The sequence below is a fragment of the Sceloporus undulatus genome, chromosome 1, assembly GCF_019175285.1.
Source record: "Sceloporus undulatus isolate JIND9_A2432 ecotype Alabama chromosome 1, SceUnd_v1.1, whole genome shotgun sequence".
Classification (NCBI taxonomy): Eukaryota; Metazoa; Chordata; class Lepidosauria; order Squamata; family Phrynosomatidae; genus Sceloporus; species Sceloporus undulatus.
Genome location: NC_056522.1, coordinates 270,293,871 through 270,309,094, shown reverse-complemented (window position 1 = coordinate 270,309,094; position 15,224 = coordinate 270,293,871). Strand labels below are relative to the sequence as shown.

The following is a 15,224-nucleotide window of genomic DNA, read 5'->3' as shown; positions in this document are numbered from 1 at the left end:
CAGACTAATGGATTGGTTGCAGCTTTTAAAATGTTAATTTAATCAAACAGTGTGGCCAAGATCCTGTATCATCAGATATAACTACAATGATGTAGCTCCATTGTTGCAATTATGTCTCATGATGGCACACACACACACACTTGTTTCAGGAAGTGGAAATGCCCCAGCCAAAGGGTTTCTGAGTCGCTGCAGTTTGGTGTGCTGGAAAATAGCATATGCAGTGCCTTCCTTGTCATGAGATGTATTAAAAATGGACATCTAGTGAGAATCACCTGGGAGTCCTGCTGCACCTGTGAGGCCTTGGAAGCCCTTTGGTTGAGGCACTACCTGGCTTAAAATGTGTTTTTAAGGGATGGCATTGACAGAAATAGCACTGTCAATGGAGCTCCACCATTACAGCTATATAAATAATAATAAATAATAAATAATTTATTTATATTTCCCGCCTCTCCCTATGGATCGAGGCAGGATTACAAGCAGCTAAAATACAATCAACAATATGGCACAATACAATATTATCAACAATGGTAATTCTGACAAGAAAATAACCATCATAATAAAATAAACAAAATTAAAAGTTAAAATTCTTATCTAAACATAGTCACTGAGTTGTATAGGGCTATTTTACACAGGGTTAGATGGGAAGGCCCGTCGGAAGAGATCCGTCTTAACAGCTTTCTTAAAAGCATCTAAGGTGGTAATAAGATGGATCTCCTCCGGCAGGTCATTCCATAATTTTGGGGTGGCCAAAATAAAAGTCATCTGGCAAGTGGACACCAATCTAGTCTTATGTGATTGTAGTAAGTACTTCCCAGAGGTTCTAAGAGCGTGGGGCAGACTATATAGGGAGAGCATTCCCGCAAGTAACCTGGGTCCGAGTCATGTAGGGCTTTAAACGTAATAACCAACAACTTGTACGATGCGCCTGTGTCATATGTGGGCACGTTATATGTGGATTTGAGCATACGCTCAAACCTGTGGAGAGACATGTGGGAGCACGCAGGGCACAAGGGGTGGCGCATCCCATTCAAATGAATGGGGTGTGCACCTGTGGCACGTGCGCACTGCTGCACCACTGCTGTGTGCACGAGCCCCATTCGCATTTTTTGGCTTATGCGGGGGGGGGGGGGCCGGAATGGATCCCCCCCGTAAGCCAAGGGCGCACTGTACTGCACCCTGAAGCTGTATTTGATGATCCAGGATTTCAGTCCTTGCATAACTTGATACATATACACTAAACTATATAGATTGTCCTGGGAATCAAGCCAGCCCCCAAATATTGTTGCACTGCAACTACCAGCATTCCTCATCATTGGCTATGCTGAACAAGGATGCTAGGACTTGCATGTTGTAACCCGTCCATGGCTGGCCAGTAATGAGTGAAGTTGGTATCTAACAAGCTTTGGAGAGCCACAAGTTTGCTACTCCTGTAGTGTAGAAAGATGTATAATATTTATTTATTTATTTATTTATTTATTTATTTATAATTCCTGCCTCTTCTTATGGATCGAGGCGGGATTACAACACAAAATAAAAATACATAATACAAACAATAACAACATAATACTGTCCCCTTACATCCCCCAGCATTGCATAATAACACTCAATTACAATAAATAGTTAAATCATTAAAGCAATTTTACAAAAGCACAACAAAATCAATAAAATACAAAATACATTTTATATGCCAATGTCACAAAGGCAAGTAGGAAGGAGGTCCAAGCCTCTGTCCAGTGCTGGAACCTCTGTTTTAGCCAAGGTTCCTGGGCAGGTGGGGGGACATCCCAAGGTCTCGTCCGGCATGCAGCCTCTGCCTCCCCATCTGTTCCTTGGAGGGGGCGTGTTGTTCCTGGGTGAGTGGGGGAATTTTTAAAGTCTCCCTCCAATGTCTGGCATGCAGACTCTGCTTCCCCAGCTTTTCCTTGAGGGGGGCGTATGAAGGATTTTGCTTCCATATCTAGAAATCCTACGTGGTCTGTAGATTCTTCTGTGTTCATAATGGTTAACCAATGCTTAAATATGTGCTTTTAAAAGAAAATCTTACTGGAAATGCTCAGTTTCTTCCCACTTAAAGACTTCCACAGGACAAAGTTATGTAACAATAATTTAGAAACATTTAAAGATTGCTTAGGGGAAATGAATGTCTATCAGATAAATATTAGTATAATGGCAGTCTAGATTATTTAATGCTGCTGCTTAATGCGTATTTTGCTTAAGTAGGGAGGAAGGTTCCCACAGTCCAAGCAAATAAACTTCCACCATTTCCTTTAAGTCTTAACAAATATCCAGCTCTTCCCATGTATAAAACATATATGAGGACTCATAGTGAAATTATTCTGTTTAATGGAGTCACCAAACAATCGATGTGATATCCTGCTTGGACCACTCACAGAGAGAAAGAATGAGAGATCATGGCTGGATTTCTTGAGAAATGGGTGGTTGGATTTCTTGGGAAACAATTACTTGGGAAATGATAGCTGATTTTTTGCCACCCACTCATTTACATACAATGAAAGGCTAATTTCCACATCAACCATGAAACTACAGGTAATAAAAAGTTTGGTTTATGATAAAATAGTGTGATAGTACTGCATCAAAACTAGTGAATAAGTATATCTTATTACTAAAAATTAAGATACAATTAAGATATCCTGCATTGGAGTTACAGATTCAAAGTTTAGGGTTACAGATTGGGTAACTGCTCCATATTCTATGCTATGTGTTCATGATTGTGGCACTGTTACTACTATCATAAATAGCTCTGGAACCCACCTTAAATTCCAGAGAGATGCTCCAAGCAATGGAGATCTGCAGTGTGAGTGAGTGGGTTGCTTCAGGATGATGCAGCTAAATCCTTCCTGCTCCCAAGCCATGGTGCAAAGAGTTTCTCTCTTCTCCCTCGCCTCCCACTTTTCCCCTTCCTATTCAGCTTACTTCAGTTGCTGAAAACTGAGTTCAAAGTGCAGAAGTCATTTGCACTCAGTTAACTCAGTAGCATGGAGAAGAAAGGAGTGGCATAATCTTATTCTTCCTAGTTTGTTGTTGTTGTGTGCCTTCATTCATTTCTGCCTTATGGCTATACCACATCTACCTCCCATTCTTTCCAGTAAATTCAATTTCTATGGAAGAAGATTGGTTTAATTATTTTTTTAAAAAATGACAGGACTCTGGGTCTCTCAGAGACTCAGGTTCCATGTGAGAACTCTTTGGGATCAATGTGCTCAATTCCTCTCTCCAATGCCCCATCTCAGAATGTCCTGGAATGTCCCCATGTGCTCAGAAGCTTTTTGGGTGGCCCCAGTGGCTGCAAGTGGGAAAAGGGAATAGCAAACTTTCTGGGAACCGCCTTAAATTATCATCTGTGGATCCAAGCCCTCAGTTGTAAGAGTATGAATCAGAATAATGACAGAGAAATGATTCCCAATACCCATGATAGAATCAAACTTTCCATTATGACTTCATTGGCTGGGCAGTCAGTGATGACATTTTACATTCATTCAAAACCATGTTTCCTTTCTGCCTCTGGTAGCTTTTTGTGTTACTTTTTATGTAGCTTCATGTAATTCACTGCATTGGTAGCACTGACTATCTCCTCAAACTGGACTAGACATCTAGAGAGCAATTGCCATATTGCTTCTCTTCCCAAAATGAGACACACAAAGCTGGAAAGTAATAAGGAGTTATTTCCTTGCAGGTGTCTCAGAAATACCTCCACTGTTGATTCACCTGGCTGGTACATTCACTGACATTAAAGCCATTTTAAAGTCTCAGAAGCATCACCAAAAACATGACAGGAGTTATAAAAGGGCCAGCTGGGTGAGATCCTGGGAAACAGTAATCCTGAATATACAAACGCAGTAACAAGTATGTGTCTGGGACAAAAGCTATATAATTTCCCCCTTCAAGCTAGGACAGGGTGTAGGCAAACAAACAAGCATGATCTTGCAATCCTGATGTTTGTTTAGATGCACTTATCATTTGCACTGCTTTTTATGTTATTGTTTCTGACAGCTCATCCTTCTTTTCTCTTGCTCTCCCATGCCCATTCATAAAATACTCAGCCTCCTGGAATAGCAGCCCCAAAGGTAAAATAGTAGCAATCTGTCTGATAATTCTGGTACTGAGTTTTAGTACCAGCTGAGTTTAAGTTGATCGGAAAGAGATTGCTGGTGGGCTACTCTTTAAGCAACAGTGGCCGGTGTAGTCAACTTCAGACAGGAAAATCCAAAAATAAAACATAATCAAAGTACAGAACTTTGGGAAAGCCGTATTTTTGGATTACATCTCACAGAATCCACCAACCATCATGCAGGATTCCAGAAGATGTAGTCTGAAAAGTCACTTTTCCAAAGCTCTGAAATGACATACTATACCGTACTTCCTCCCCAACAAACAGTGTTACTATTCAGCGGAAAACCAGTAATCTTTTATAAGTTGTTGGACTACACCTCCCACCATACGTAACCAGAGCATGTCAGCTGGGGCTGATGGGAGCTAAAGTCCACCAGTATCTGCAGGGCACTAGCTTATCATCTGACACACAGAATCTTGGAATCTTAGATTTGGAAGGAACCAAAAGAGCCATTCAGTCCAACCTACTGCCATTCAGGAATACACAACTAAAGCATTCCTAAAAAATGCCCATCCAACCTCTATTTAAAGGAGTCCAAAGATGGAGAATCCACCACTCTCTGAGGCAGTCTATTCTACTGGCAAACTGTTCTTACAGTAAAATAGTGCTTCTTAATGTTTAGGTGGAATCTCTTTTCTTGTAACTTGAATCCATTGGTTTGTGTTCTAGTCTCTGGATCACTAAAAAACAAAAACAAAAAACCAAGCCTTCTCCATCTTCTACATGGCATGTTGTATGCCTTCAAATCATTTCCGACTTATGGTGACCCTAAGGTGAATGTATTAAAATACCTTTATTTGTACCAACCAAAAGATATAAGCTTTTGAGTTCTCTTAAACTCTTAATCAAGTGAAGTGGTACAAAACATAGTAGACAGAGGAAGGGGAATGTAGTTACAGCGGGGTGGGGGTGGGGGTGACGGCATTATTTCCCCAATAAAAATCCCCCCACGTGAAAAATTTTATTCCCCAAATTTCTAGAATTACAGTAACTTAAAATTTCAGTTGAGCATTTAGAAATACAGTTCATGCATCAAAAGAAAAGGAGCAGACCATGGGAATAAAAGAGTTGTAGATATGAATGATTGTCAGTATCTCTCTCTACAACGCTAGAAATTTGGGAAGAGATGGAAAATTTCACTTGAGTGAACAGAATTATTCTTTCAGGTCTGCACCTGGGGGGATGAAACAGAAAAGTAATACAAATCAGGTCAGATGTTATAATATAGGCATTAAATCTACAATTAATTTCAATCTCAAGATGGACATCCAATAATCACTTGAGCATATACAGCCTACATGGTATAGTGGTTTGAGTACTGGACTATGAATCTGGGAGACCAGGATTCAAAGATCACTGCTCAGCCATGGAAATGCACTGGGCAACTTTGTGCAAGTCACACACTCTCAGCCTCAGAGGAAGGCAAAGACAAATCAATTCTGAACAAATCTTGCCAAGAAAACCCGGTAGTAGGTTCACCCTTGGGTCAATATAAGTTGGAAATGACTTGAAGACACACAACAAGGTGTGTATGAATCAGGTTATAACCGGCAGGGAATTCTTGGGGGGGGGGGAGCAATGACCAGTCTCTAGTTCTGAAAATACAGAGACTGACTGCAGCTGGGAGATCTGTCTCTTGCCTTGGACAAGCAAAGCATACAAGCTGATAAACTGGAATAGATCAGAAATAAAGAGAAATGTAATAGTCTTAGTGCAAAGTTCCACTTGCCTTTACTTGCAGTGGATAGAGCATAAAATCCTCAGATTAAAATACACATTTGATAGAAAAGCATACAATACAGAATAAAATTTCTAAATATTAAAACTACTAAAATAGTTTTGCATTAAATATAGAGACAAAACCATGTTTGTCTGGGATATCAGTATGCAAGGGGATAGTCTCAAAGGTGCTACAAGATCCCCTTGTATTAAATCTAGTTAATATTGTTCTAATAATTGCCACATTTAAAAATTACTTACCTGCTATGTAATCATCTTGTTGAAACCTTTGAGTAAAACAGTTAAAATAAATTTGGGAGAGCAACCTGAGAAAAGCTGAATAACTGGGAATATTAATTGTTTCCTAGCCCCTTGATGGTAATCACAATGAAAAAAAAATCTAAGTAAGAGATATTCAATATTATCACAGGGGCAGCACCTTGTTCAATGGAGTTTGTATCTTCCAACTAATAAATTAAAAGGAAGAACATTGGAACGTGCCAAGGGATAGTAAGTTGGGTTAGTCAGAATGAACTGTGAATGTTTAGATATGCAACAGTCCTTGGAGAAAGAGAAACAGCTTGAGAAGAGAAATAACTGATTTGGAATATATTCAGTAATTCCCAATCCCTTAGCAGAAATATCAACAGAGGCTATTGTTTCTTGGCACGGCACATACATTATTATTATTATTATTATTATTATTATTATTATTATGCTTTATTTATATAGCGCTGTAGATTTGCACATTAATACATATGTCCTCACACCCTGGCATGTAACAAAGAATTCTCCTCAACAAAACTACTGGCTTCAAGGAAACAGATTCTCTGCAATCACATGCATTACTTTCATACCTCAGAACTACAGACCAGCCTGATAGGCCTCTATCACCTTATATCTGAAGGTTTATCTCGTGTCACAAATTTCTGACAGGCATCATGTTGGTGCAATGCAAGTGTGTTAAGTGTGGTGTGTGCATGTATTTCCCTTTTTAGTTGGGATAAAAGCAGTAATTTCCTGACCCTTGCACTCCATCCCAAAATCTTTCTGACAGGTGGCTGGCAAGCTGTTGCGCTGCTTACTGGTGGGAAGGAGAGGCAAGAGGCAATTCAAACAATGAAGATACAGTAGGCTCCTGGGGGGAAGGAAAAAGAGTGCACCCTCCTTTTTCACCTCCCTCCAGAGCTGAGCCCAGTTGCTACGTCATGGTCTGAACTCACGGGTGGAACCACACTGTGCTGTACTATCTTGGTCTCTGTATATGCCATTACAGTCTGATTCCACCTCCACAGCTATGTAACTGTGTTTGATATTAACTCAGTGTGTCTGAAGAAGTGGGTTGAAATCCATGAAAGCTTGTGCTAAAATAAATGTAGTGTTGCTAGATCCCTCTGTTCCCCTTTTCCTTTCCTCCTTTTTCATCCTTAGCAAGCTGACACAGTCCCCATGGACTTGTACAAAAGTTTCCTCAGAGAATGTCTGCCTTTGGTCAGATAAAAATAACAATAAATCAGAGTGAAGTCATGTCAGGTTTCCTGTAGGAAAGGAATGCCTTCTAATGGCATGTACATTAATACAGGCCTACTTTGTCCCTAGCCCAGCTGCTGAGAGAAACTTGGGAAGAGTCCAAGGCTGCAACTGAGGGATAGAGAGAAAGTTTGTCATTCCAGAGATAATGGACTTTCAAGGCACAAGAGAGTGACCTGGGAACAGTGATAAAAACAGGAAATCTATGCTCAAAGTGTATTCTGAGGAAAAGGGGGATGGGGAAAGCAATATACTTTCATAATGACATCCAGAGAGAAGAACACTTAATCCCCTAAACAACCTGGGCCTTTGTTTTGTGGTTTTAAAGCATTCCTCCTCTGGTGTCTGTGAAGTGAAAGAAGTGGTTCTCCCCTTGCTGAACCAATTGCTCAGCGGAAGCAGTCAAATCTTAATTTGAGAAAGCTTTCTTTTGAGAGCCATTTCAAACATCTGCATTAGTATGTCATTGACATACACATGGTTTTGTTGTTCCTCTCATGTGTGAATCAACTGCATTTCTTTCATACTACATGGATAACTTTTAATGTAAACTAGAATGAAATAGATCTTTGCTGGCTAGCAATTACATCCATTACATGGATGAAATATTATTCTGTAAAACCATTACATCAGCTTGTGAAAGTGTACAGAATTCTGTGTCCAGTTCTGGGCACCACAGTTCAAGAAGGATATTGACAAGCCAGAAGGTGTCTAGAGCAGAAGATCATAAATGAAGAGCACCTTAAGGAGCTGGAGATGTTTGGCTTGGAGAAGAGAAGAGGGAGAGGTGATATGATAGCCATCTTAAATATCTGAAAGGGTGTTACATAGTAGATGGAGTTTGTTTTCTGCTTCTCCAGAATCTAGAATGTAAACCAGTGGATTAAAATTACATAAAAAAGAGACTTTAGCTAAACATTAGGAAGAACTTCTTGACTGGATGAGCTGTTCAATAGTTGAATAAACTGGCTCAGAAAATTGTGGTCTCTCCTAATTTGAAGATCTTTAAACAAAGGTTGGATGGGCATCTTTCAGGACTGCTTTAATGTATTCTTGCATGGCAGGAAATTAGACTGGATTCTTGCAATCCTTTCCAACTCTATGTGTCTATGATTTTATTTGCATTATACTGAACTAACAAGTGGAGGAAAGCCAAGACTCCCAAGCCAGCAGGGTTGTGCACCTACACAGGTACCCATGTAAACACTCTCCTGCCTTAAAAGGACTCTGCATAAATTGTAATCCACTTTCCCTTCCACCAGCTCAGATAGCTTTAAAAGGGAGATTAAATATAGTCATGGGTGATATAACTACCAATGGTCCACAAGTCATAATAGCCTTATTAGCTCAAGTACAAAGCCTGTACATCTCTGAACAGTGGCTGCTTTTCCTCCTGTCTTGCTTGTGAGATTCCCACAGGCACTTGTACAGTCCTTGTGGGAGGAGACTGTTAGACTAAGTAAGGTCTTTGGCCACAGAAAATTACTGGGGTGAGAACTAGCATGTGTGACTAGGCCATCAGAAATATAAGGCTACACAAAGTTTTCATCTCGAAAGCAAAACCTTCCAGCAAAGTCTATTCATACATTCAGCTACCAGTAATGAGGGATACAATGGCCAACTCAGAAATATAGGTCAGGGTGAATATCTGAAAGCACTTATCCAGGTATAGCTCTGTTGGCCATATAGCAAAGTACAATAACATCCAAAATCCACAAAACAGTGATACCTTTATTGGGACAACCAAAATGCATGTTTTGGCATGGAATATATGTTGCAAGCTTTTGAAGCTCCACTGGCTTCTTCATCATGCAAAGGTGTTAAAAATAATACAGATGGGGAATTGACCAAGTTAGTCACAGGCCTGCATTCTGTCAAGATATTGGTATTCTGAGTTCAGAGGAATATCTATGCAGGTAGGCCACTCTTCCTTCTGGCCACGTGGTACTGGGAAATATTTCGAAGTCTAGGAAATGTAATTCCATTAGCAATGCAAAAAGGTACTTCCTTCCCTCTATACTCAGAACACCAACAACATCTTGACAAAATGCAGACCACCTCCATTTCTTTCTTCTGTCTGGTTTTTTAAACACCTTTGCCTGATGGAGAAGCCAGTGGAGCTTTGAAAGTTTGTGTATTTTGTGCATTATAGTTGGCCTCGTAAGGGTAGGACTGTTTTGTGGATTTTGGATGTTCTTGTACTCTGAAGGGACTCTCTCTTCACACTGCCCAAGGTAAAGGTGCTGGCTGAAACAGAGGACTTGAAGCCATTCAGAGAACCATGCTGTTGGATGGCATCCATTCCAGTGCAACAACCATGTGAATAGGAAGGAAGAGCAACAATCTGAGATATGTGGATAACACCGTAATACTAGCAGAAAACATCACAGACTTGGAACTATTATGGAGGAAGGTCAAAGAGAAAACACAATGGGAAGCTTACTAGTGAACATAAAGAAACACAAATAAAGACCACAGAGGATCTACATGAATTCAAACTAGATAATGAGGAAAGTGAAATAAAGCTTTTGGGTCAAACAACGATCAGAACAGAGACTACAGTCAAGAAACCAGAAGAAGATTAGGAATGGGGAGGGTAGCTATGAAAGAACTAGATAAGATCCTAAAGAGTAAAGATATGCACTTGTCCCTCCACATTTGTGGCTTTGACTTCTGCAGATTTAATTATTCATGGATTTGATTAATATGTTCTCTCTAGGAATATTTAGGTCCTCCAGTGCAAGGCTATGGTCAACTTTGACTAAAAGTTGCACTGAAAGACACACTAGAGATTCCTAGAGAGAGTACTCTACTAGGCCTTTGTAGCTGCTCCAAAGCAATTCTATGGTCAATGTCTGTCGGAGGTTGATCATAGAGTTGCCCTGGAGGACCCAGAGATTCCTAGAGAGGTGTCCTCTCAGGTAAAAACGTGGTATTTTTGTTATTTGTGTTTTTTCCACATTCACGGGTGTCCTATGCCCCTAACCCAGTGAATGTGGAGGGACAAGTGTACAGCTGAACACTAAAGTTAGAGCTATCCAAGGCATGGTATTTCCCATCACTGTGCCTGGATGTGACAGCTGGGCAGTGAAGAACCTGGATAAAAAGAAAACCAGCTCATTTGTGTCTTGTAGATGTGCATCAACTGAGTGACAGAACCAAGACTAAAGCCCTCAAAATATTCGGCTCCATTTTTAACTGCTCCTTTGGTTAGTGTGAATGTGACAGGATTACATTGCACTGGAGAGATTTGATGGGGGTAAATGTTGTGTGAACTTTGATTTGGGTCAGATTTGGTATTGCATCAATGAAGGGAGGGAGCCCCTGGGAAATGGATGCAAGCTCCAGGAGAAGGGATTCCAGCTCAACATTAGGAGGAACTTCCTGACAGTAAGGGCTATTTGTTTATTGTGTGTATATTTATGTTTATGGTTAATTAGACGTTTCCCTGCCCTCAGGCTTACAATCTAAAAAGATCAGATAGAAAAGGAGAAGGGAATGCCAGTGGGGAAGGGGGAAAGTCCTCTGAGGCCTGGACCAAGGCAGATGGAGGGCCCTTCTTTCTTCTTCCTGAGGGAGCTGGCCTGCCTTTCCCTCCCTCTCAGCTGGAGGATGAGGGAGAGGGCTGTTGGACTGGGGAACACCCTCCTTCCTCGGAGTGTCATGGAGTCTCCTGCCTTAGAGGTCTTCCATCTGTCAATGGGGATGCTTGGATTGGGATTTCCTGCATGGCAGAATGGGGTTGGGCTGGATCGGGGCCCTTGGGCTCTCTCCCAACTCTAGGATTCTTTGAATTGTATGGAAGTGCGGATGAGGCCAACATCCTGAAGAAAGCGCTTGTGCTCTGGGTTGCTTTGCCTGGCTGCTTCCGTCTGGGGCTCCGGAAGAGCCTCTGTGGCCCAAGAAGGGCAGCGAGGGGGCGGAGGAGAGGAGGCCAGGCTCCCTGGGAGAGAGGGAAGGAGGGAAGGAAGGAGGGGCCTGGGGAGGCCATAAAGAGGGAGAAGCAGCGCTTCTTGTGCGCCTGGGACCGGCATCCCTCCCTGGGCCTCCTTGCGGTGGCTGCCGGTGTCTAGTCGGGGGAGGATGCGGGATCACCTGTGGGGCTGCGGCCACGGGGCCGGGTGGGGCCTCGGCTCGGGCTCGGAGGTGCTGCGCTGCTGGGGAGCTGGAGAAGCGGAGCGCCAGCCGTTCCAGGTGTGGAAGAAGAAGCGGGTGGTGCTGGGGGAGACCTGAGCCTCTTCCCGCCGAGCGGGAGAGGAAAGACGCCGAAGGGCAAGGCGCTGGGCCTGGGCTCCATCGCCAAGGTGGACTGCGTGGAGCGGACCGGAGGTACCTCTACTTCACCCTGGTCACCACCGACCGCCGCGAGATCGACTTCCGATGCCCCGGAGGCACCGGCTGGAACGCCTCCATCGCCCTGGCCCTGATCGACTTCCAGAACCAGAGCGCCCTCCGACGCTTCCGCGCCCGAAGGAGGAACCGGACCCCCGGGAAGAGGAGGAAGAGGAGGAGGAGAGCCCCCCGGGGGCAGAGCCGGACGCCGGGAACAGCAGCCCCCGCCCAAGACGGCCCCCCGGGAACGCCGCGCTCTGAGGAAGGCAACGGACGGAGACCAGGTAGCGCCCGCCCGCCCTCCCCTCTCCCTCTCCCCCCCCGGCAGCCCAGGACCTCTCCTCCATCCCCTGCTCAAGCCCTGGCATCCCTCCCTCCTCCCTCCCTCCACCGCGCCTTGCCTTGCCTCCTCCTTCCTCTGGGGGTGAGGACCCCCTTCTGCTCCCCCTCAAGGCCCGAGGAAGGGCTGCTGCCAAGGGCCCTCCCCTCAGGCGCCCAGCCAGGGGAAGGAGGCCCCGGCCCTCCCTCCACGGCGCCTTGCCTTCGCCCTCCTTCCTCTGTGGGGCTCAGGACCCCCTTCTGCCCCGAGGAAGGGCTGCTGCCAAGGGCCGCTCCCCTCCCCTCCCTCCCGAGGCCCCTGGACAGAGCCCCAGCCGGGCGAAGGGAGGCCCCTGCCCTCCTCCAGGACTCTCCTCATCCCCTGCTCAAGCCCTGGCATCCTCCCTCCTCCACGGCGCCTTGCCTCCTCCTCTGAGGGGCTGAGGACCCTTCCTGTCCCCTTCAAGGCCCGAGGAAGGGCTGCTGCCAAGGGCCTCTCCCCCTCAGGCGCCCAGCCTGGCCCTGCCCAGGACCTCTCCTCCATCCCCTGCTCAAGCCCTGGCATCCCTCCTCCTCCTCTGAGGGACTCTGTGGCCATGTTCTGGGAGGGTTTCTGCCTGACGTTTCCCTGGCATCTGTGGCTGGCATCTTCAGGGAAGGCTTCTGCCATGCCAGGAAGAAACGCTTCTAGAGAAAACAGGGCCACAGAGACCCCAAAACCTCTGGATGCCAGCCCTGAAAACCCTCGACTTCGCCTTGTCTGTCAAGTTTGCTCAAAATCCCTCCATAAAGGGGCATTGTAAAACAGACAGAGAGTGCAGAAATCGGAAATGTTTGGGAAGCATCTGAAGTAACAAGTCAACCATCTTGTGGTCTCTGTTTTAGTGCAGTCAAACACAAGGCTTTATATGGTGTGCCAGACTTTAAACTGCAGTGTAGGAATTCCTTTTATATCATCCAGCAAACTTTTGAATTTGTTAAGGAAGGAAACTTGAGTAGTAACAAAGTTTCTACCAGGAACATTGTTCTCGGAGCTGCCCCTTTGTGGGGCTAATTTGGGAAAGGCTGATGATATCCCATCCAAATGCGTGGGCATGGCTCATGCATGAACCCTGAATGCCTTCCTTAAGCCTGCTTGCGTAGGAGTCAGCCTGGCTCAGGCTGTATCCACACTGGAGAGATAACCCGCTTTCGCCCCACTTTGGCTCAAGGCTATGGAATTCTGGGAGTTGGAGTGTGTTGTGGGCTGAAAGAAAGAAGTTAGAGAATGGTTACTGAAAGTGATGCACACTACGAAATTTATTTTCTGCCTTTCTTCTGATAATGGGATTCAAGGCAGCTAACAACATATTTAAAACAATACAAATCAAAAGCAAGACCGAGTCCTAGTTTTTAGGAGCATCCCTCTGGCACTGCTATAGAAATTAAAACTTGACCAGTCAATGTGAACTGAATTCTATGGAGCCAGTTTAGTGCTGTGGATGCTCAGTCAAAGAGGGAAGGGAGATAAGACTGAAGTGAGGATCTGATGCATATTCACATGAGTTCAGTATTGCTGATAGTATGCATAGGACTGATGTACTGCTCTCAATGGGAATTGAATCAATATGCATAGGGTTGGGCTGCAGACCTTGAACTTTTGAGACACAAATTGCCTCCTTAGACTGTAATCCAAAGCATATTTGGGAACCAGTTGGGTTGCCCTTGGAGCTACATACTGATGAGTAAGCACCCTTTCCAAGTTTCATCAAAACCTGATAACCAGCTGGATTCCTGCAGCTCTCCAAATGTTTTGCTGTTGTTGTGTGTCTTGAAGTCATTTCTGACTTATGGCAACCCTAAGGAGTACCTGAGAGCAAACATGGTGTAGTGGTTTAAGCACTAAACTACAGTTCTGGAGATCAGGGTTTGATTCCCTACTCAGCCACGGAAATCCACTGGGCTCTCAGTCCCAGAAAGCCCTGTGACTGGTTTACCTTAGGGTAACTATAGGTTGGAAATAGCTTGAAGGCACAAAACAACAACAAGACTAATTGATCACAGGTTTTTCTTGGCAAGTTTCTTCAAAGGGAGTTTACCATTGCCATCCTCTGTGGTTGAGAGAGTGTGACTTGCCCAAGATCACCTTGTGGGTTTTGCATATGTGTGTATGTGTTATTTAAAAAGCAAGCAAATAATGTATAGAATTGTAACCAATTAATAATTCATTAAAAGACAGGATATGGAAAACAACAAAACAAACCATTTGAAGCCCTAAAAATCTGTTGGCATAGGAAAGGGTTCACTGGCACTGGCTGGCTTTATCTCCCTAGGAAGGGAATTCCAAAGCCTTGGAGCAGACCCTGGAAAGGCCCTCTTCCTTGGGCCCATCAAATGAACTAGGACAGAGCAAAGAGCCATCCCAAAAGATATTTTCCTCCTGCAGGTTCATATATTCAGGTTCATATAAGGGGTTGAAATAGAGATTTAAAAGGGGTTGGTTTTAACCATGCTTTTAGCAGTGTTTTCACACTAGCTTTACTAACACATTGCTTTTCTCTTACTTTCAGTAGACTCTACTTCTGGATGACAAGATCAGTTATCTTGGACTTTGAAACAGGACAGGATACCAATGAAGGAAAGCAACCAAGGATGCTAAAATGCCTGGTTTCCTCCCGGTGTGATGCAGTACCAGAGCAAAGAGGCCAAGTGTCCCCTGTCCTCCCTCCAGGCATTTACAAGCCAAAGACTTTGAAAAAGAAAAAAAACTTAAGGGAAAGGATGGCTGTGTGCGCAGGATGTTTCACTTTGAAAAATGTTTTTTCCCTATTTATAAGGATGAAATGAATATTCAGCTCCTGTTGATAAAAAAACTACTTTAAATTATTTGTAATATCTATATTTGTATTTATTTTGATAAATATCCTTAAGCACATTTGTCTTAAAATTGCTTTTAGCATTTAAATGTGTCCATTCCAGATTAAATGCTTTTTTATTACTATATTTCTGACAGCTACTTATTTATCAGCAGAAATAATTCTCCCTCTGTCTTAATGGTGGCATTCTCTAGGAAAAGCACTTAAGTTATCAGCAAAATTGCTACTGTGTATCATTAGTATGGATGTGGCTTCAGCAAGGACACAGAAATACACGAGTAGTTTTTAAAAGTTACCTCTTTGGATCACAACTCCTGTGCTGGCTAAGTCTGTGCTGT

The 15,224-nt window shown here is 43.7% G+C and overlaps 1 protein-coding gene across 1 annotated transcript; it reads left to right on the top strand.

The window, feature by feature from the left end:
• Window positions 1-11,329: 11,329 nt before the first annotated feature.
• PHLDA2 (pleckstrin homology like domain family A member 2) lies at window positions 11,330-15,010 on the top strand. Its single transcript, XM_042447047.1, is given in 4 exon segments — window positions 11,330-11,606; window positions 11,609-11,707; window positions 11,710-11,997; window positions 14,581-15,010. Coding segments are annotated over 4 exon segments (549 nt in total). The 5' UTR covers window positions 11,330-11,464; the 3' UTR covers window positions 14,601-15,010.
• The last annotated feature ends 214 nt before the right edge of the window (window positions 15,011-15,224 follow it).